General features: G+C 39.7%; 1 protein-coding gene across 2 annotated transcripts in view; it reads left to right on the forward strand.

The window, feature by feature from the left end:
* necab2 (N-terminal EF-hand calcium binding protein 2) overlaps positions 1-23,433 on the forward strand; it is a 157,171-nt gene that overhangs the window by 67,305 nt on the left and 66,433 nt on the right. For both annotated transcript variants that reach the window (XM_039614492.1, XM_031734289.2), the window contains 2 exons: positions 21,812-21,948; positions 22,362-22,486. In XM_039614492.1, the coding sequence (XP_039470426.1) occupies positions 21,812-21,948; positions 22,362-22,486 (262 nt within the window). The remainder of the gene's footprint in view (positions 1-21,811; positions 21,949-22,361; positions 22,487-23,433) is intronic.

The following is a 23,433-nucleotide window of genomic DNA, read 5'->3' on the forward strand; positions in this document are numbered from 1 at the left end:
TTTAGCCTTGTAGGAAGGTAAATAAAAAAAACAGTGTAAAATTGATAAATAAGTGACTACTACTAATCCTATGTGAACAAATAAAGGAAAAATGCTGTGTAACTGTGAAAAAGACTCCACTGCTTAATTTTTATTATAGTTAAATTATAAGTTAATATATGATTTTTAAATGAGTTTCACTTACCTCTGGAACAGCACAGCTCTGGATTAAAATAAATTTGTTTCCCAAAATCTCTCGAGTAGGGGTGGCGAGTGCAAAGTTGATATGACTCATGCAAACAACAATCACATGCGTCATTAAATGTGTTAAGTGCAGGCTTACAACCCGGCCTCATCTTACACTATTGCCAAGCAGTGTGTTCTTGCAATTATAGAATTTGAAACCTGAGTGCAGCAGCTGGAGCTTCCTTGGGTTGTGTTGTAGCAGACAAACAATGGCTGACAGATATCAGAGGATGAACACACAAGTCTTCTGTGCCTGAAAAACTGTCTGATAAGTGCGCTTTTTCCAAGGGTGGAAGCTGTGTGTTTTCATATGACCATTTAAATGTAAGGCAGTGCATATTGATTATTGATTGGTTGAGAATCGATGTGTGTGTATTTGTTTGTTTGATGTGCTCTGTATGCCTTATTCTGTGTGTGTGTATGTGTGTGTTGTGAAGTGTGTCAAAATAATGGTATGTCAAGTTCTTCTTGTACAGAGCTACTGGTTTCGCAGTCAACCGGTTTAGATTGTGTGCATCTTTGAGTGTGTGTGTGTGTGTGTGTGTCTGCATGGCAGCTAGAGAACAGTAATGCGTTATCCTAGATTCACCCATGCACTATATATAGCAGCTGGTCCAAAGCTCCAGTCTCATCCATGTCCGTGGGTTCTGCTCGTGTGTGTGTGTGCATGCATTAGCATGTATGTGCGTGTGAGTTTATATCTCTATCCACCAGCAGTCTTTATCTTTCTTTCAGCTGCGGGCCATTCAGCAACCCCGAACAAACACACACACACACACACACACACACACACACACACACACACACACACACACACACGTTTCCCTTCTTCCCACAGGCTAGTTTCTCTCTAATGAGCAGCCATTGTTTAATCAATCAGTGGAGTCTGTCTCATGTTTTACTGCTGTGTCGCTTGTGTTCGCTCTTCTTTTCAACCTCAAGTCAACTCTCCTCTCCACTGTAATGCACGCACATGCATGCAGACAAATACATGTATACACTTTCAGTCCATTCTCTCTCTGATACCATTAGATTGCCTTTAGCGGGTAGTAAAGCTCCAACAGTGCTGTGTAGGGAGTTGACCAGCTCAAGGAGTTGAGTAGCCAAACTGAAGCTCAGACGCTGCTGACAACTTAAAAATTAATGGACATTCTGAGTGTGTGTGTATGTGCATGTCTTTTTAATGGCAAAGCTACCGCATGCTTTGCTGCAGAGAGAGAAATGGAAATTGGAGGCCAATGTTTTGTTGTTTAAAAGCAATGTGGAGGCTGCAGCTGTCACTCAGACGTTCATTTATTTATATATTTTTTGTTGCAGCCCCCTCTGTTTTCTCTGCCTCTCAGTTCACTCTTTGTTTTTCTCAAAATCAGCTCTTTTTTTGTCAAACTAATGTGAGGTTGTGTTAATAATTTTTGTCACAGTGTGAAATAAACAAGCCAACCAGAAGGATTTTTCTAGAACCAGACATGTGGGGCGTGCAGTAGAATTAGATTTGCATATTTTTGGACATTGTTCTTTCTTTTAGTTTTTTTGTCATAATATTTCAGGATAAGGTATATTATGAACACTGGCTTAAAGTGCAGACTGTCAATTTGAATTTGAGGGTTTAGCAACAGTAGTGCACTCACAGATGAGGAATTGTAGCTATTGTTATACAGAGTACCTTTTTTTTCATTTGCTCAAATGAAATTGGATAAATTCTCATAGATTTGTCATTCATTTTTTGTGTCAAGAATCCTTTAAATGACATTCAATAACTGCAAGAAGTTGTGAATCTACAGACATTATCATGAGAAAAATACTTTCTGAGCCTCATATGGCATAAAATTCGAAGTGTCCAACATCTTTTACAACATCTTACAATGTATGAGGCTTTAACACTGTGCAATCTAATTTGGCATTCATTTTTTTATGCAACATTTGTGAGGCAGGGTTGAAAATATATGTGGAAACTCTTTAACACCCAGAGTTGTAAAAGATTGTCTTTCAGCAGCTTTATAGGGAAACCCTTGAACTGGTTTTGTATTTGGCATTCTCAAGCATTCAAAAAAAGGTCAAATGTAATTTTATCCAACTCCTGCACGAGTCCGATCTCACTTCACATCATTTGAGCAACACTTTAAATGCTTCATACCAAGTCAGTTCTGGTTTCAGCAGCAGTTTATCAGGTCCTCAGTAAATGTCTGAGTGCACTGTCTGAGTGCTAGCCCACAAGTAGGGATAAGAGCCTGTAAGTGTGGTAGTGATAGCGGCATACTGTATACAGCGTTTTTCAGCTGAAGCTTGTAAAACGAGCTCCAGCTCTTCATTTCTTCATTTCCTCCTGCACTTGTAGTGTAATTCAAACACCCAGCAGACTGTTTTATTTTTATTTTTATTTTAGATAAAAAAGCCAACATCCACGTGAAACCTGGAGTAAGTCTATGCAGATGTGAGGAGGTGGAGAGGGCAGGGCTAGAAGACAGAGCGTGATATTACTTTGAGCAGAGGGCCGTAGCCTGAGTCTTGGCCTTTTAGAGCCCACTGAGAATTGATTAGCTCTCAATCTACCTCAATGAATATAGACACAGAGAAAAAAAAATAAGTGCGGATGTAGGCTTTGTACTTACCCATGCACTGTACTTTAAAGCACTTGTTTGGCACCTGAGGGCGGTTCGCAGTAAGAATAAAATGGATCTCAGCTGATTATTCAGCTGAAATTTATACTCCGGCAGTATTGGCTCTGCTGTGGTGTAAAAGCCTTCCCAAGTCTTTGCAACGGAGCATAAGATAAGTAATATTAGAGTGGAGGCTAAATCACATTACAGTGCTCAGTGCATTATCTGTATAATTTTATAGGCTGTATTCTTTACGCAAAGATATAAATCACCTGAATATGTGTCCCCTTAGAAAAAGTTTGGTATCGACAGCTGCAAATGACAGCTGGATAGAGTGATACCCCGTGTGTATGTGTGTGTGTGTGTGTGTGTGTGTGTGTGTGTGTGTGTGTGTGTGTGTGTGTGTGTGTGTGTGTGTGTGTGTGTGTGTGTGTGTGTGTGTGTGTGTGTGTGTGTGTGTGTGTGTGTGTGTGTGTGTGTGTGTGTGTGTGTGTGTGTGTGTGAGTGAGAGAGACTCATCCTCCCAGTCTTTCTCCCTTAGGGACAAGCAATACATTGATAATTCATGCAGATGTGATCTTTTCATTCACTTGTCACATGTAGACTTCATCACTACGACTGTCAGTTAATGGAAACAGTCACTGCTGCCCGTCTTAAGAGACTGCCAAGTTTCTGTGAATGAGCTGATCACAAAGTAATTAGTATTGATTTATAAAATGAAATCACTTCTGACCTCACATCAAATCAGCCCAGGTATTAAGTGTAATTTCCCTGCTAATCCACAAAGGAGAAAAGAGCAGTTATTCAAAAGGCATAATGATCCGTAGATGGTAAGATAACTCGAGCAGCTCAAAAGATGATTAAACTGCATGATGTTTTCTGTATGCTAGCTGTTAATGTTTATTCCATACACATTTCAGGGACTTTTTATGCATTGTAAAAAGCTTAAATTACATATATAATAGTAATAGAAATATTTGTGCCTGTTTTAGATTAATGGTATGAGCCTTAAGTCCACATTTTCTGTGTTATGAAGGTAGTTCTTGCACCAGGTTTGATCACCATGGTGATTGTGTTTAACATGTGACCTGGTCTGGTGCATGTTATGTTCAGTTTTGGTTTAAAATCAGCCCGATCTGCCATGTTTTCACTGCATATTTTATTTGTAGTGCACTTTAGGTGTCATATACATTTTTTTCTGAAGTAATACATTTTATATGTGCAACTTGTTTAGCTGAAAAGTTACAGCAGCACAGACGCTGCGTGTGTTGAGCTGGTGATGTTTGATTCTAGTACTGCTAAGTCTCTTTTACACTTGTTTGAATTGCAGCTCATAGATCGATCAATTACATTTGTAGGCTATTTATCACCAAGAATATTCAGTCAGTAAAATTTATTTCACATTTATCTGGCAACAACAGAGTGATTTAGACTATGGAAGTGTCAGACGTGAACACAGTAGCCACCTGTATTGTTTAAGTGATATAGTTTAAAGTAACAAAGCTCAAATGTGCAGCAAACACACTGAGAGCACCAAGAGTGCAGCGAGCAGTAAAAGAAACACAGCTTAAATTTGGTTTTCCGATCAACTGATCATAAATTCACAACATAAACAGTTATCTGCACCATTACACTCGTGTCTTATTTTCAGCACCAGTGTTGCATTTGACTGTTAGATTTTTCATAATCTTTATAGATCTCTATCAGCAGTCCCTCTGATAATGTCTCTGATTAGAGTAAGCGTAGTTCAATTGATCCATTTTGTGCAGAAGAAGAGTCAAATCACATCAAACGCCTGCTTTTATGTGAGAGTACCCTGAGCTTGAAGCGGAAAAATCCGAGCTAACAAAGAAAGCTGATCATGCCTGGCATCTCTGAAGGACTTTTGAGGTTTTGACGAGCCAGCTAACGCAAAGAAGTCCTGCTATGTTGAATTTCCTTTGTAGCATGCCCCTCTAGTCTTCGGCATAGTATCTCTTACCTGCCTGTATGACACCAGTTAGTGGGACTGTCAGGTTTTTTAATGATCTGTGGTTTCTTTTATAAACCCTATGCTATTCTTTCTTTGTGCTTTCTCAAGTTTTTTTCCCCCCAATCTTCTTCTGTCTTTTGGTCTGTGAGAGTTTATTCTCAGTCTGCCTTTCAGGTTACTTGCTTTTTTTATTTTGAAGGTTAGCTCCTTTTTCCCATTTTTACTTCCTGCCGTTGTTCTTTTCCCCACTCTCATTAGTGTCTGAGTTCACCTGTTGCTCTCCCTCATGTTGTTTATTTTCTTCTGCTGCCTCCTGCCTTTTTTGGATCATTCCTGTTTGATTTTTGGATCGTATTAGTTCAGTGGGCTTTCCTCTCTCACTGCACAGCACCTTTATTGTTAAGTCCTTTTAAAGTTCCTTGGTTTGTTTTGTGTTTTTTCCCCATCCATCTGGTGTTCCCTGTTGTCTGCATGCTGGGTCCTCCTGTGAGAAATAATAAACAAATTGTGACAGAGACACAATGGAGATATTCTCTGCTACAGCGAATCAAAATGATAATCCTATTATCAGAGGATGACTGCACTCATTTATGAGCCAACTTACACAAGTGATGTTAATCCATTTCTTTTTCTTTTTAACTCAGTGTAACACAATTGTTTTTAGTAAATTTATTGTTAAAATATATCACAATGCAAATGCTCACGTATCACATTAGTCCCTAGCAGATGTGCTTGGAAATGCACACACAGTTCACGAGTCCAAGACTTCCCCTTTGCACGATTAATACTTTTAACACGGGGAAAAAAGTTAGTTGATTGTCCAGTTCAGCATATTCTTGTGTCTTAGATACAATTATTTATTTATTTTTTCAAATTTAGAGGCAGCTACATGATAGAAATGTTGCTAGTTTTTTTTTAAAGTAGGTTTCTAACAGAGGATAAAGTCCACAAAACTTTAAAATACCTTGAATTTTTTGAACTTTTTAATTATCCTGGCAGTAAAGAAATAAATGCGTCAGCTGTTGTCCTGCTGTGGCTCATGTCAGCATGGCATCACCTCAAGTGTTCTTTCAAGTTACTATGGTGACAGTTGCTATGGAGGCTGGATACTTTGGGGACAGTTGTCATGGATACAGGTTGAGTTGATGTCAGTCTACATGGAGCCAGCTTGTTAGGACAAAAGCTTGGCCAGTTATGTTTTGTCTTCGCAGGCAGATCCCACCAAGGACTGTGGGCCTTATTTGGTTTCATACTTTTCTGTGGTCTCTTTGGCAAAACTCGCTTTAGAGAGTAAGGCCCCAATTTTGTGAACAACAACAAAGATGCACCTGTCCAAGTATTACAAGCAGGGGGAAAAACTGTAAGAGAGAACTTTGCAAAAGGTCTGCCTTCATGTTTGTTGCTAAACTCCCTTTTTCACATTCCCCGGTGACAACTGCGACTACCATGCAGTCCACAGGGATAACACAAAATGTGTTGAAATGCCTCAAATCCAGGATTCTTTGAACTATTCATCTTGTTTTCTATTTTTCCTGAAAGCCTTTATGGCACTATCAGAGTCAGAAGTGGTTCCAGAAAACTATTTTAATTGGCTTTCTGTCCAGCAGGTGGAGATAAGTAACATCCCCTCCCATGAGGTGTGTGTGTGTGGGGTAGCTGATAAGCGCTGAAGCAAACAATCGAAATAAGATGAATATTTCGTCATATCTCCTGACCATAAATGCTGTGTTTAATGAGCTACTCTCTTTAGCTTTCAGGCTTTCACTGAGCCAGCCAACACAACTCTGTAGGAGTAGATTCATACATGTAGTTTTTCCTGCAGTTAAAATCTTGTTCGGGCAGATTTTTAAATGATCTGCTCAAGAAATTGTTTCACACTGGTGAGTGACCATCTATAAGCTTTCTCAGTTGCTTTCCATCCGACTCCTCCTCCCCATCTTTTCTACTCTGTGCCTTTTTTTCCGTCTCGTGTTCTCTTCTTTCATCTGTGCTCCATTGTCTTCTTCCACCCCCAAACCTTTGCTGCCTTTCCCCTCACCTGATCCTCTTCATCCTCTCTTTTCTTCATGAAGATTAAGGTGAAGCGGATCACGGGGGAGCGGGGGGCATTTTGGTCTGTGCACAATAATGCCTGAACAGGGTGAGGAGAGTGGAGAGAGAAGTGCAAGATTGATGGAATTGAATGGGAGACAAGAAAGGGAAGGCAACAAGGAAGAAAGAAGAAGAGATGGGATGAGGAGAGTGGGTGTGGTGAGAGTGTGACAAGATGTGTAGATGGGTGAATGAATGGGGGAAAAAATGAAGGTTGTAAAACAGGGGCCTCAAACTTAAATGAGCTGTGGGCAACTGCTGGCACTGTCATCTCATTGGAGGGCCGCTTTAGTGTTCAAGTAGTATAAAATAAAAAAAAACAAGCAAGAAAATACCTGCAATTATTTCCAAAAATGTAGTGTTTTGTTTTGTTTTTTAAATTCAAATATTGTATAACAAGACAAAACTGCAAACATGAATGCATTTTTTCTCACTCTTAACTAACTGAAGCCTTTCATTGAACTACAAAATAAACAAATTGGTACTCTCTTTCTGGCCAGACACTTTGCAGCACTTCTGCTATAGTTTTGTTAATATTTAACAAAATAAAAATGCAGACATAAGTGTACACATTAGTTTTTGAGTTCTAGTGAAAATTGCTTTCTTTACAAATAAATCTCTCACTGAACTAACACAGCCAATTCCTCAACATGTTTGTACTCTCTGCTCATTTTAAAACATTTTTTTTGCTTTTTAAAGAACTTATTTCCACACCGCACTGAACAACAAACAAATCCTCCATAACAAAAAAAAGTAACTTCAAGGGCCAAATTGCTTTATATTTCTTCACGTCAATACACAGGGCACAAGGAGGGGTGACGTGTGCTGGAAGTGGCCCTCGGGCCGCGTGTTTGAGACCCCTGTTGTAAAACATGCCATGTGGCTCACTGTGTACGTATGAGAGTATTCTTGGTGGTTTGTGCAGCGTTCGTGCCTTATTCATTAGGATTTAATGTGGTTTTATGATGAAAATATTCATACACAGTACGATAATGTTGAAAGGTAGAGGTGGAGTGTCTCGTTGAAGCGGAGCCTGTGGTCTTGAACTTTTAGCCGTGTGTAATTTTCTGTTCTGTGAAGCTTTAAAAACGGGCAAATGACCGTAAAAGGTTTTCAGCCAAGTCAAAAATGTAACTGAATATATGAATAAATAATTGCTTTGTGAAATAATTACATAAAATTAAAGTTTAATTTTAAAACCACTTCGTTGGTTCATTTAGAAAAAACCCCACTCTTGTTTCCAATTTCCAACTGCTGACGTACTCAAACAGATACGTCTAATAAATTATTTTAATTGACCGAACTAAATTTAGAAATACAGCATGCTGGAAGTGAAGTGAAGAAAATTAATAAAACTTATGAATTTGGAGGTAAAGCTAAAATTCTTAATTCATTTTCTTATTTTACTACTAAATGAAAGGACTTGCTGGTTTTTAATCCATTCTTTTGAGTAGAGTCCTGGCCCCTAGCCCTGTCAGTGTAGCAGAAATGATGACGGATGATGATGGCAGCAGCAGCCGTTCTCCTCTGCGTGAGTAGCTTCATGTTGTTCGTGTGTAATTAACGTTGAGTACGCTAACCACATTATTACATTAATGCATGTAAGGTGAACTAGCAAACACCGTCGTAGTTACATGCGGCTGTCTTCTTGTTTGATGGCAGATACTCCCTTCACCCTGGCCAAAAAGGCTAAAATGACCAAAGAAAAAGTGGAAAACAGTTAAACATGAGAGGTTTTTGGACAAAGTTTGTGTTTTTTCCATTGTTTAAGCTCTGCTTCCAGCCAAGAGTGAGACCATATATGCCCTATAGCTGCAGAAAAGGCTAACAATGTTATCTTTTTACAAAAAAAACAGCTGAACACGAGAGGTTTTTGGACAAAGTTTGTGTTTTCCATTCTTTAAGCACCGGTTCGAGCACCGTTTAAGCACCGGCACCGTTTCAAAAGTATCGGTTTGGTACTGGTATCGGATAAAACCTAAACGATACCCATCCCTAGTGGCAAGTAATAAACGGCCCTCAGCTTCCCTAGTTTCAAGTTTTGCTAAATGCATTGAAAATATTTTTTAAGTTGTGATTCCTATTATGCACAAAAAATGAGGATAAAGTAGGCTATCCACTAATTTTTGATTTTCACTTCAGCAATCCTTCACTTATCACATCCAAATTAAAAATACCAAGATGGCAACAGCACTCAGCTATGCTGTTGCCATCTGATGTCCATTGTCTTTTATATACAGTCTATGGTTTGTCTGTCCCAACTGGTTGGATTAAAAAAGTTGCAAAAGCTTTCGTTCAAGCTCCTGTGAGTAGTCACACTGCAACATTTTGTATCAGCTGCAGGCTACAATACTGGGACATCCTGATAATGAAGAATTACAACAGGCTTCAAGTAAGACATCCGTGGGTTAGTTTTCCATCCTTAACGTTCCCAGTGTGATGAACTGTACCTACATGATCTCATTTTTTTAAATATTTTGTTTCCTGACCATTGTCCCTGCCAAACTTGCATCGCTCAGTGGAACATTGTTTGTCTATTTTCTGATGTTCAGATTCTAACATGCTAAAAGTTCAGTATGGTAGCACAGTTGTGAGCATGTTGGCATTTAGCTCATAGCACAGCTGTGCCCCAGTGTAGTTTCAGAGAAATCTTGGCAGGGATGGACTCTTTTTTTATTATTATCATTTGAATGCATAAACTCTAGAAGAGAGGTAATAAGAGGGAAAATGTTGCCAGGGCCTTTAGCATCTTCTTGCATTGAAACCCTGCTTATAGCTCTTCATCTTACATTCTTTATTTTATGAATATATACAGCAAAATAATTGCATGTTTTACTGATTTAAGCAATGTCTCTTAATCCCCACACTTTTCCTCATTTCCCATCGAGCAGCTCGGATGATCTTTGGGGTTTTTTAAAAAAATCTTACAATATATTTTTAACAATAGCATCCTGCTGTAATTTACTGTACTTACACATAGCTAACAAGGTGCCAGTTGGTTTTGAACTTTCAGACTTTGCATCCCTTTCATTTTCATCACTAAAAGCAGCTTCTACAGTAGTAGCCATAGTTCACTCCATCACCCATTTTTCTACCAAACAATACTGTAGATGGAATAATTCCTTGCCTTGAGGCAACTTTAGATGGGTCAAAGCAGCTGCCGTGTTATTGTATTAGATTTATATATGTGTTTTTATATGTACCCGTACCTGCCTGTCTCCTGTCAAAGTGCTGCAGGTCTCTACAAAGTGGAGGTGGACATGCGACTGACAAATCTACAAAGTGTGCTGCTGACTGAATAGGATGTGAATAATTTGTGTGTGAGATTGTGAGTGTATGTAAGAGAGGGAGGGAGGGAGAGGCACAACTGGCAATGTGTGTGTGTTGTTTTGTCGGTATGTTGACTGATGAGGTTACACCCAACGCATGAATAATGCAGAGGACTGTGGGAGTGGGAAAAGGAGAGGAAAAAAATGGAGAGATGGATGGATAATTGGGTGAAAGGAGTAGGGAGAGAGATCGAACCCCACTCAGTGATTTAATCCAGATTTGACTGAATGAGAAATTAAAACACACAAATGAAACAGAAAGCTCAACACAACACGCGGTGCATTCCTCTTGTCACTTCATCCCCTTTATTCCCTTCTCTTCTGCATCTCTTTTTTTCCATCCCCCTTCCTATCCTCCTCCTACTGTTTCTCCCCGCCTTCGACCTCCATCCTCCTCCTCGCCTTCATTTTTTCCCATCTCTCTCTCTCTCTGCGGGCCTGTGATGCTGGCATGCTATCTGAAGAGTGTGTATGTTTCTGATGCCTGTTTGTGAGCTTGCCTTCTGTTTAGAAACAAACTCAGGCATGCTGCCTCCTGTTAACCACTTCCACACTTCCAGAAGTCACTTCCACCAGTCAGATCTCTCCAATAGACCAAATGTTGATGTATTATCGTTTGCTTTTTATAGCTTTCCTTAGTCCTGACTGCAAAAACAAATATGTCATGGTTATGTGTCTATGTTTTAATTAATATGGAGAATTGTAATGTTGTACAAGTTTCCCTCTAAGTTTTTGGTTGTGGAAAAATGATCAGTTTCTGGTGAGATCTGGTCATTGACTTGCAGCTACATTCTCTTTAGATCTGCTTTCCACTGCTCATATGTAGTTAAATAAAGGGAAACTACTTACTGCCTTAAGAGATGGTGCCTCAGTGATTTGAGTGACATTCAACTGCCAAAAAATATATATTTTTAACTGGAACAAATGCATCAAAAATTGTGATAAAAAAATAAACAGTAATTATAGGGACCATTAGATTATCTCTCTTGGTTGTCCACTATGGCTATTTTACCTCATTTGGGAATGACAGTCCTCCTGGCAGTGTCCACAAAATGCCTTTCACACTGGCTTTTTACCCATCTGTGGGCCATCTTCTTGTCCCTCTGAAACAGCTCTTAGTTTTTAAAGCTCTGTAAAAAATTCAGCTGAGGCTTCCCATGTGTTGGTTTCAAGGTTTTTTCATGCTCATGTGTCCATTGAGTCTCTGCCGCTGAAAACAAAACAAAACAGTGATGTGCCAAGAACTGCAGTTCCTCCAAAGGCCACTAGAGTCAGGCTCCAAATCAAGTCAACCCCATGGATTGTCATAGACTGTTAAAGTGCCCAACTTCATTGATAAAATCAACATGCTTATAACCTGGTTACAACAATAATTACAATTTTTACAGCTAATTTCACCACATGGTTCCTATACAGTCTAATCTTTGTGAGACTGGTACATTTTAAAGTATTTCTAATAGAATTACCTGCCGTGTGTTGCAACCTGTCCAAGAAGTTTATAATCTTGTTTCAGTGGGTCAGACTCAAGTATTTTATTGATTATATTGCTTAGAGCTAGTTAGCAGGATCTGATGCTACATGTTTCACCCGTACAGTCAATGGCAAGCAGCTTGCTTACTAAGCTTGCTAGCCTTAGCTGATTTTTTCAATTTATGTAGTTACTATGGACTTAATGGATACATATTATTAAAATTTGGGATATAACGGTTGTATTGATGTATAGCAACTTGAAATGCTCCCCAAAATGGCACTACAGCATGTAAAAATATAAAGTTAAGCTCTGGCGGACTTGGCTCTATGGTAGGTCTTAAAGGGTTAAACAATCTGTAAAGATAAATTCTCTAGCACCCACAACTGTGCTTTAAAAGCAAGATTTCTAAACCAGGGGTCTAATTTCTATATTGAACCAAATCCAGACACGGAAGGAACACAAGTCAAACATTTGAAGACATTTTCTTTTTTTAAGACATTTTAACTGTAACTCTACTTTTTTTTTCTTTGGTGAGTGGCTGTGCAGTGGCCACAAAATCCCACCGAGAGAATAGATTATGGCCGTGCACTCTGTGTGTATGTGTCCACCCTCAGGTTAGTGTCATGCTAATGGCCTGGTAGATGTTTTCAGTGGAGGAGAAGCGGGTGGTCAGCCATCCGAGTCCACCATTAGTGCTCAGTCTCACACACTCGCGTGCACACAGTGTACACATTCAGCTGAGCTTTCTGTGGTCAGCTAGCAGTGCAGCTGGGATGTCTTAATAAGAAGTTGGTCACTGGGAGTAAAAAAAAAGGAAAGTGGAGAGTAATAACCAAGGAAAACAGGCTGAGCTGTGTGTGTGTGTGTGTGTGTGTGTGTGTGTGTGTGTGAGCGAGAGAGAGAGAGAGAGGGGGAGAGAGAGAGACTGACTGACTGCAGCTAAATCTGATTACTGAGGCAGACAGTGAGAATAGACATTTATGGGGAATATGTTTCTCCCTGTTAGAGGTGTATTTGCTTAGATCTAACTTCCATACAGCTAAAATTGTGTTGCTTGGAGACATATTGACTGAGGTTGCTCTGATATGATTTTAATTGGCTGATGTATGAAGCTGAGGCAGGGTTGAGGCAGGGTTTTTGAATAGCAGACCAGCCAGGGAGATATGCTTATGCTTTCCAATCCATCAAACTTCTGTTATCCCCACAGGTAGAGGCCTGCTGTTGGGAGACAATGTCGGATCTGTAGTGAGACTTGTGAAATAAAATTTGACTCGTCTTAAGCTGTGAAATGAAAGAAAATAAACAGGACTTCAAGTGGCAGACAACTCAGACGTCTGGTAACATAAACAACTTTTATTGGTTTCCATGGCAAACAAGATCAAACCAATAGAAAGTAATCTAAAAATAGTCAGCCAAAGAAGTCTCCAGAGAGCACACAGTGGTTGGCTGAGATGTGGGCGTTGTATGTCCTGAAGCAGTTTGAAGGAGAGTTAAAAGGAAGTGAAGGGACAGGAAACTGCTCACAGGGTGTATGAGCTCTTCTCTCCTCTCCTCTCCTCTCCTCTCCTCTCCTCTCCTCTCAGGGTAGCAAAGTAGCAGGTGCTCTGTGTGTTTCACCACTTTGACACTTTTGACTTTCTTCTTGTCTTATTATTCTTATGGTGAAACTTTGAGCTCCCCATGACAGTTAATAATCTTTTTTTTCTTCCATGCCAATCAGACTCATGGTGGGCTGCACTGACCTGACATGTAGTTATATTTCTCGGGAGGTGTTCTTGCCAGGTTATGTGGAAGGTTACAATGTAGGGTTAAGAGGGGTTTCTGGTTACATCCTAAGGAAATTTCCCACTGAAGCATAATTCAGGCGTCAAGAGACGGGTGACATGTAGCAGAGCATGCTTCCTGGACACAAGCTGGGGCCTGATCCCTGCAAGTAATCGCTGGGTCACCCAGACTTAATTGAATGTTTTTTAAATTTTATTTCGAAAAACAAAAAGCATAGAAATTTGCACAACGGTGTAAAATATTTACCCCATAAAGACGACATTTAAAGACCTCCCCTGTAACCTTAGTGACAAGTTATATGTGTATAAATGTGTAAAAAGATAGAATAGAATAGAATAGAATAGTTTCTGGGTTATTCCAAGTGTAACTACACTTGGATGCAAACCCGATCATTTTGTTCTATAAGCACGCCTGAAATTTGACAGACAGAAACCACTTGTGTCAGAAAAAAATTCAAGGGTTACTTATGGTTGACTTTCAAAGGGTAAAGAGTTAAGTTAACATAGTAGGATCTACTGAAGCAGCCCACCATTGCACCGGCTGTTTATCTAACATGATACCATAGAGCGTTGGTTTTTTTGTCTCTTTTTTTCGCACCTGATTGCACATCCATTCCCTTCTAAGAGCTCTCACTCAATTTCTCTCCTTTGAGACTGATCGTGCTCCTTCACGCTAAGCTGAAGGATATAGCGAATTATCAGTGGATCGATACCAACACTTACATCCTCTATGTCAGCCGTCTGTCTGAGAGATGGTCAGCCAGCAACAGCTTTGTCTCTGTCTTGATGTACCGTGAACTGTGAAGACCGTTGTTACATTATTAAGACTGAACAGCACCACAATCACAACTTAATTTGGGGCTTTACTAAAATGGGAGAGCCACTCACTGTTTCATCATGCAGAACCCAGTCATTACATCTTGGTGGATGCTGCTGTGAGCAGAGGCTCTTAGGTTAACCTCTTCTCTCCTCTCCCATTTTGTTAGAATTAATGAAGTCGATGTGTAGTTTTAAAGTGCAGGGGGAAGAAAGCTGCATATGGCAAATGGCCTGATGTTGTCTGCAAAGGTTTGCCACACACTGCACTGAGGTTGTTTGCATGAAGTGAGTTCAATGAAGTCAATTTTGCAAGAGGGAGCATAAGGCACGTAAAAGCAAATCGAGTAAGAAGTAACGTTCTTACTTTACTGAACAGTGCATCCTTGGTATGAATTCATTAAAGGTTTGATCATTTTCTCCAATAATCTATTTCAGATGCTGCTATATTTCTTTTAATTTGCTGCCCCACATCTCGAGCAGATACTTTGAGGTGGTATTCTTACAGAGTTTGTTTCTACTAGCATGCAGGTTTTTATCACAGTCTCAAAGAGAGCATTATGGTCATAACAGAAGGTAACTGAGAGTACTTGGTTGTTGTAAAGCCTCCTTAGACGTTTATCTGTCCATCTCTAACCATGATTCTTGGTACACAGAAAATGAATCACATGTTTAAGTCACTGTGTTTGCCTCCTTTGATACAAGGAGATGCAGACTTCTTTAGATCATCCACATCTGCTTATACTACTTCTATCAAGTTATGTGTATAACTTTACAGAAAGTATGTATATTAAATATTGATTTTTGTCCTCATAAAACGGCAGGATATCAGATGGCACGTTGGAATTCCTTTGGTTATGCGCTTGTCTTTTATTATAGTTTATTTTAACTAAGACCAGGAGAGACTTATTTGACTGCGTTTTATTGTAATTTGGCATTAGTAGCCACTCTTGTCAATCATACTGGAAATGAACATGTCACCACTGCCTCTCCACAAAGCTTTTGTGACCCCATCAGGGACGGGCTGAGGGTGGAATAATTTCCCCTAACTAGAACAACCTCTGTAATCACTGATTACCACCTACAATCTTCTGTAATCAGCCACCTCCATCTTGCTACAAAGTGTGTGTGTGTGTGTGTGTCAGAAAGAGAGAGGGGGGGCCTGAACACACCCGTAGGTTGTTAATGAGGAGTTTTGTTGTAACCTTAAGAAAATGAGGGAAATGCAAGAGAGCAGGATGAAATATCACAGGCGCATACAAAGGATTGAGTGACCTCCCTGACGCAGTCTCTTACTAGTAACTGAATAAATTAGTTTTACTGAAAAAAATACTTTTTGACTATTTTTCAATTTTATTGGACAGTGGGGCAGAATCAAACCCAGGCTCCTGCAGCCTTTTGCCACATTAGTCCCATGCTAAACCAGGTAAGTTAAAGAAAGACCTTTTTTTTTTAATTTTTCTAACAACAAAGCCACCTCCATGCTGGAATAAAAACTCTGTCAGGGCATATTGATGCTTTACGCACATGCATCATTTCATAGGACGTCTCTGGCACAATGCTGTTTGGAAGAGGCATGAAAATACAATAAAAATGTAAAGCCTAACCGTTGTGATGGTTTGAAGGAGAGCTTTGTATCTCAACACAGTAACACTGTAACTCAGTTTATCTATGAGATAAAGACACACTTATAGATGCTAGGAATAATACACAAAGCTAATTACCAGGTCGTGTTCAGGGAGCCAGCTGAGAAAGGGAGGGTGTATCTCCTCCTGGGTCAGTGATCTGTGTGAATTATAGATCACAGTTTTCATATCCTGGGTTTTGTAGCTGGGCCCATGTGAAACACTCGACAGAGGGAGAGAGGAGGGGGCAGGATGACTGAGGAAGAACGGGGAGGACGGGCTGGACCTCGGTGGATATACACTCTACCTAATACATGTTGCACTCACTGCATATTTTAAAGTGTTCTGCAGCTGTTTGAGCTGGATTAACATCATTAACTGATGCAAATGTGTTTAAAAGTTTGGATAGTTTCAGATGTGTCAAACCAAATTTTATTAATTTTTGGTAAAATGGCACATTATACAGCCTGGTGTCATACAGGGGCTCATCAGATGGCCTCCATTGTTAAGTCAGGATCTTTAAAACAGTCTTTAAAACGCCCTGCACAGTGTTTTGACTGCTTTGTGTATTTATCAGCACCTAGTCGGAACTTTATGTATCTGTAAATTTTCTGCTTTTGTACTTTAAGGATGCATAATGACTGTTCACAACATTAAATAGATCGGCAATTCTAAGAAACAGTTGCTTTATATACTGTTAGCATTGTAGCAGCTGACTTCTTGGTCGTATTTTTCCATCTGCACCTTTAGAATGGTCAATAAAAGGTTTATTTAGGTTGTTTCTCGATTTACCTTGTTAACACATACATCAAGCACTAAAAGTAGAGTTGTTAGTTGTGCTGAAAAATAATGCAGTAGTTTTTATTCATCAGTTAATTCTACAAAGGGAAAAAAAGCGCCAGTATTCAGTGTCAGCACCCGCTGTATTTAAAACAGCACTGTGTCAAGGTACTTGTCAGGAATGTGCTTTTACTTTTAAGTGCCTAAAATTTAAAGGGACATTTTCAGTAAGGACACGAATGTGATCTCTTATAACAGCCTCATGTCACTGAAAATGTCCTGGAAAATGATTTCTTGAAAAAAGCTGAAAAAAACTCTGCCTGCAACTGTAATAGCATAAAAAATATATTTGTTATACTGTTTCCAGCCTCGGGCCCTCTTGTAGCGTTGCTGTAGCTGTTCTGTGTGGCAGGTTTTCCTAAATGGAGCTGAGCCGTTGCTTTTGTTTTACACACGTCTGTGCATTGCTTTATACTAATTGTGATTTTCAATTTCATGTTTACATCGGTTAATTTGAATAAATGTAATTCTTTAGTGCAGCAATGACAGAAAAAATGGGGGAGAGAGGGAGAGATGGGGAATGGTGTGCCACCAGTGTTGCCAACTTAGCGACTTTGTCGCTATATTTAGCGAGTTTTCAGACCCCCTAGCGACTTTTTTTCTATAAAAAGTCGCTAAAAAAAGACGTGAAAGCGCGTATAGCTTTTACTCTCAACAAGCAGCGGGTGCTGTAACGCAGTCAGTTCTTCTTTTAATCTTTTACTCTTATGCTGTTTTGTGGATCACAAGGTTTAAAACTACTTATAAACACACACAAACACAAAGTAACTCCACCAGAGTGCCTATTTCGGGTCACTTTTGCCGGTCCAAGCCCGGGTAAAGGAGCAGGGTTGGAATTGTGACATTAAAAAAACAATAATTGCTAAAAGAAATTTAATTTGTAGTTCTAAATAAATTCTAAATGCATTTAGGACGTTTTTTACTCACTTTATGTCTCTTCCACGATGTTATTTCTCTCTCCAACAACATAGGTTACAATTATATTAGCGTGACCAATTATGCAAATTAGGTGATGACGTCATTTAGCGACTTCTAGCGACTTTTAGGACAGCCAATAGCGATTTTCCTTACTGAGGAGTTGGCAACACTGTGTGCCACAGAGCTGTTAGGCCTTAAACGCCTTGGCCATTAAGGCACTCCATACTTTATTTTCTCTAAAGTTATACTGGTGGCATGTTTTTGGATACCCAAATTGAGAATTTTTTGAATTCTGCACAGTGCCTTTAAAATTTCATACTTCATATTCTTGGTAGCTTGTGTGTCCCTACAACTCTCCAGTTTGTCAAATCTTATTTTCATGGTTTGCTTTGATGCAAACCTTTGCAAGTGGTGCCCAAATGTTACAGTTATGATCAGTGATCTTGCACACACGTTCATGTGAGCTCATGCACTCTTCCATTTTATGTGAGATTGAAATCTGTCTTCATGTTAGGTTTATCAATGCTTAAAAACTTACAACGACATAATAAGGTAATATATATATATATATATATATATATGGGGGGACACATCAAGGAGAGTATCGACAAGGAAACAAATAAGCCTCTTGTTGTTTGTGACACATCCATTCATTTCCATCCAGTCTGTGGATAATGGCTCTGTTGTGTTGTTGCATTAAATCTTGTGTCTGTTTTGTATATGAACATTTGGATAATTGTGCTAAGGGCAGTTATATCTCAGCCTTCATCTATTAGTTTGCCTCTACCGACCATCATACCTCTTATATCTTAGATCATTCTTCTTGCAAATCTGCTGATTTATAAGGCACATGCATTTACATTTACCCAGAGGGAATTTCCTACCAATATTTTTTTGTTTGCTATAAATGCAAGCACTCAGCTTGTCTAACTTAAGACAAAGCATGTTGAATATACCAAATAAATGGCAAGACTATCAGCATTTTCCAATTTAAAGACTAAATGTCCACAGTTGACTCGCAACACCCTCATAAACTATTCAATAAAACTGATAAGATTCTCCTTTTTCATTTCTGTTTATTCAGACGTGTATCCCTCTTAAATAATTGAATCTCAGCGTGGTAGTCAGTAATGTGTCATCGGCGCCTCCTGAATAAAACAGTAAGTACAAATTGGACCACAAGCCTAAATTCTGTAATCTGGTTGCTATTTTACAGATAGTTGAGCTTTTATTGGATGTTTTTGAAAACCAGAACTAGCTGACTGCACTATTCTGCACACAGATACGGATGAGTTTGGCTCTTTCAGTGTATGCTTGCTTGTGTGCATGTGTGGAAGTCATTGACTATGATAATGGAAGTCAATACAGAGGCCTGTGTGATTCGCTGTCTCACGGGAGCGTTTGTCTTTGATTAGAGTGCAGCAGAGAATGGGTGAATGCACAGGAACCTTAATTGTCTTCCTGAATCACTGCACTGTGAAGCCTGACCGTAAAGCTGACATGACCGACTGACTCCACTCTCTAGAGTACATGTGCAGTCAGTTATGGCCTGGTGTTCAACAGTCAGGTTTTCATGTATTATTCTGAAAAGGTTTTGGCCTTAAACATGTCTTAAGCAGTACATGAAAGCTGGCAGTTTTATTTCTTTGTCACCGTTGCCTGTCAGGCCCCAACGTTAGCAGCAAAAATAGAATTCAAATTCTCTCACCATCTCTTAAGTTTGCAGACTGAAGACATCTGGGTGAAGCAAACTGATTCAGCTGTGTCCAGCTAGCTAATTAAGCTGAAGTTGCTCCATGAGTTGGTGGAAAATACTTTGGTTGACTTTGAAATGTTTCCAGGTGATTAGCTTTGACGCACCATAATCTCGCCGGGGCCTTTCTGTATGGAGTTTGCATGTTCTCCCCATGTCTGCGTGGGTTCTCTCCGGGTACATCAGATTCCTCCCACCAAAGACATGCAGTTAAGTTAATTGGCCATATGTGTAAATGTGAGTGTGAATAGTTGTCTATCTCTGCGTGTTGGCCCTGCAACAGGCTAGCGACAAGTCCAGGGTGTACCCCGCCCCCCTACAGTAGCTGGGATAGGCTTCAGACTCCAGTGGATGGATGGATGGATGGATGTTTTTTTGATGCTTTCCTCCCTGGAGATCCAGTACCACCACTACCAGATTTTATCTATTCCTAAAATGCAACCTGATTCTTTTTTCTTTTCATTTTTCTACTTTTCAGGTTGCCAGACATGGCACATTCATCAAATAGACTGCCTAGTACCACTATGATTATGATTTATTGGGCTTTATTTTTGCTTTAAAATATGCTAGAGCTGCAGCTGTGTATTTCACCTTCTATATACTGACTAAAACAGTTTCAAATATGCATAAATAAAAACACTTCCATCCATTTTCTTCTACTGGTCCAGTTTAGGGTCTTCAGGGCAGTTGGGAACAAAACTCCCAACCAGCAAGTGGTAAGACCCACAGTTTGCCCTCGATGGGTTACCAGGACCTAAATTACTTAATAATATGGTCAAATATTGGTACATTAGAAATAATGAGGGTTAAAATGATAGAAACATACTCTTATCACTTGTGCTTTATTTTACATACATGTTTATATATACTGTAACCACTAGCCTTGGAAATAACAATTCAATTTCTTATACAGACATGCTGATGTTCCCAACTTGGAGCGAAAATTAACTATTCATGTCAATTTTTTAGAATTTAGATTAATTTTTTGAGAGAGAAAGAGAACAAAGAAAAACCAAAACACTACCTAAAAGTCTTTAAATGCAAACTGTAACTTACAGTAAACTGTAAAGTACAGCCTCACGCACACGGCTTGAAATCCAGAACTGACAGATGTGCTGCGACTCATTTTGAAAGGACTGGCTTTTTTTTCTTTATTTAAAGCACACCCTCACACCGTTAAATAATTAAGTGGTCTCTGTGATAAGGTCATCAGAGTTAAAGCAGGAGTGCCAGTCTTATCTGAAACACTCAACTCCTCTGATAGTTTGCTGTGTTCATACTATCAGCGGAGCAGCTCAGGGACGCCTGCTTTGATGCGTTCGCCAGGATGTCACTGTCTTTTTTCACCTTCTGTCTCTGAAAATGTTTGATTGAGGTAAAAAAAATTACAAACTTTTACAAATTTTCCACATTCACAGGTCTGTCATGCATTTTAAATACACTTTCCTTCAAGGACTCACAGCCAGTCATGGCAAAATTTAAAACAGCTCTGGGAAAGCTGAATACCAACAGACCGATGCACTTCATCTAAGGTGGCTGGTGTAAATCGGGTGGATGAGTATTGTAGTAGAACGGTGAATGATGCTGACAACTGATGACTTTATTGATCCCTCTCCTTTCTTGCTGCAATGCCTTTGTGTATTGCAAGAGAAGGAGAATATCGTTTCAGCCTGGCTTCGTGCCTTTGTCTGCTGAATCTGAACTGAAACAGTAGGAAGTAGGGAGTGACATTTTCGTGTCCCGATGGGGCTACAAGATTTCCTTAATTCCACATTTCCTTTAAGGCAAAAGTGCTTCTTAAATTCTAAAAGTAAAAGTTATATTTATATATATCATTTACAGTAATTAGCACACACAGCAGAATAGCATCACACAGCAGTGGTCGTGTGGAGCAAAGCCACAGTCTTCATTTGAAGTTATAAGTTTGTGAAAGACAACGCTTGTCTCAAAGCTTCAGTGACACCAACCTTTCCTTTTTCACTACAGCTGTAACAAACTACATCCACAAAAGTCAAATAATCAACTGTCTGTATAGACGTCTCAAGTCTCTCATTATCCAGTAATCCATTACCAGCTGGCATGTTCTCCAAATACAGTGCACTAGTCTGTTTTTCTTGTTATTTTTGCCTCCCTATCTGCTGTCTGTCCACTGTGAGAAGCAAATCAACCATTAAATGAATGCAAGGAAGGAGCAAAATAAGATTTGAGCTGGAAAGTCTCTTCAGGATAGTAACGGACAGGAAGGCTGCAGTGCTGCGCTGTGATGTGTGAAAGACATGATAAAAGGGGAAAAAAACATTGACTTCACAGACATTTTGATGTTACATCTTTTGACAGAACAACTCAAATTATAAATGACACACGCTGTCAATCCTTTTTTTTCTCTCCAGGTGTATGAGAGGGGAACCAACGTGGAGCAATTTGTTACCCGTTTCCTGCTGAAGGAGTCAGCCAATCAGATCCAGTCTCTCCTGAGCTCTGTGGAGAGTGCCGTGGATGCCATCGATGAGCAGCACAGCCAATCAGGGTGAGCCAATGAGGGGATCGCTGGCTGTTATGTGTGAAATTGGGAATGTGCACATGTGTGTTTGTTCGTGACTATGCACATGTGTCACGGTATTATGTGTAAAACTCAGATTGTCAGCGGCTGTAATGGGAACCAGGCAGTGTTTCAAGCACAAATCGTCTTTGGTTAAAACATCTGTCGCTCTTGCACGCACACACAGAAACCAATTTTCATCTCCTTCATCACATTTTCATCATCTTCTATCTCACCTTCATTCCTCTTTTGTATCACTCGTGCGTAAGCCAATTCTCCAAATCCAAGGCATTTTATTGTTTTTTTGTCTTCTATTCTCCGTTCCTCCTCCTCACTTTTTTATCTGATTCTCTTTTCCCCCTTCCCTCCTCTCCATCCTTCTCCATCTCTCTATTTTTCAGTCATCTACCTGCCAAAGTGAGTCCACGGATGTCAGGGAAGCGCTACGAAAACACTGTCCCTGACTATCCCCCTAATAACAGAGTCAGCGCCAAGGAGGCTGTCAGGACCATCAATACTGCTTCAGGTGACAACTACAAACACACACACACTAAAGCACACGCTGAAGATTGCATGACTGGAGACCATCCTTCATGTAATTAGCTTCACATCCCATACTTTTAGCAAGGTTACAGCAGTCTGACTGAGCAGAAATCAAACTCTAACTGTTACTCATCAATTTTACTGCACACACACTTATCCTTATGTAATTTATGCTCCATTGTAAAACACCTAAATCAGCCACCTGCACAGGTCTGATGCAGCTTCCCCGTAGCAGAAAGGGCAGTGCAGAGAAATTCTCATGGAAATGAGGGTACGGGTTTTTGAGGAGTCAAGAGCTGAACTAAAAGCAGGGGAGGAAGACGGTGAATAAAGAAAGCGATGGCTAAGGAAGAAAAGAGAGAACATGGGGAGTTTATTTTTTTCAGCATATCCCACAAGGTGTTAAAATTTAAGGGTAAGAGTGTGTTAGTCCACTCAGCACTTGACTGTCTGGTGATTTTCTATATGAGGATGTGCAAGAGCCTCAGTATTCTCTTTGTAAAGTTCTTTTTCTCTCTCTCTTTTACTCTGTTGGTCTTTCTCTCTGTGTCATCCTTCAGCAGCTGGTAGTTAGCGCAACACTGTACCCTCACTTTGACACTTTGTACCCTTCAAACAAATTGCTTTTCCAAAAAGTGACACCTCACATTTTTTTCAATACGGTTTTTGTACTTTAGTCTAATTACTTTGGAATTTATTCGATGAGACATGTACTTAAAAGTCAGGCATTTTCTTTAGTGAATGGACCCTGAGTTAATACAATTAACTCTTGGACTGCTAACAAAACTTTATGTAATGTCTGAACACTGGACTCTTGTGGTTCATTGACGTTATTCTGGCTCCAGCTCCCTTTGAGCTGGATCTCTGGCATAATACGCCCCGATGACTTCGCATAACCCTCCGAAATCAACAACAGTGGAAGTGGTGCCA

This window comes from Oreochromis aureus, linkage group 7 (genome assembly GCF_013358895.1).
Source record: "Oreochromis aureus strain Israel breed Guangdong linkage group 7, ZZ_aureus, whole genome shotgun sequence".
NCBI lineage: Eukaryota > Metazoa > Chordata > Actinopteri > Cichliformes > Cichlidae > Oreochromis > Oreochromis aureus.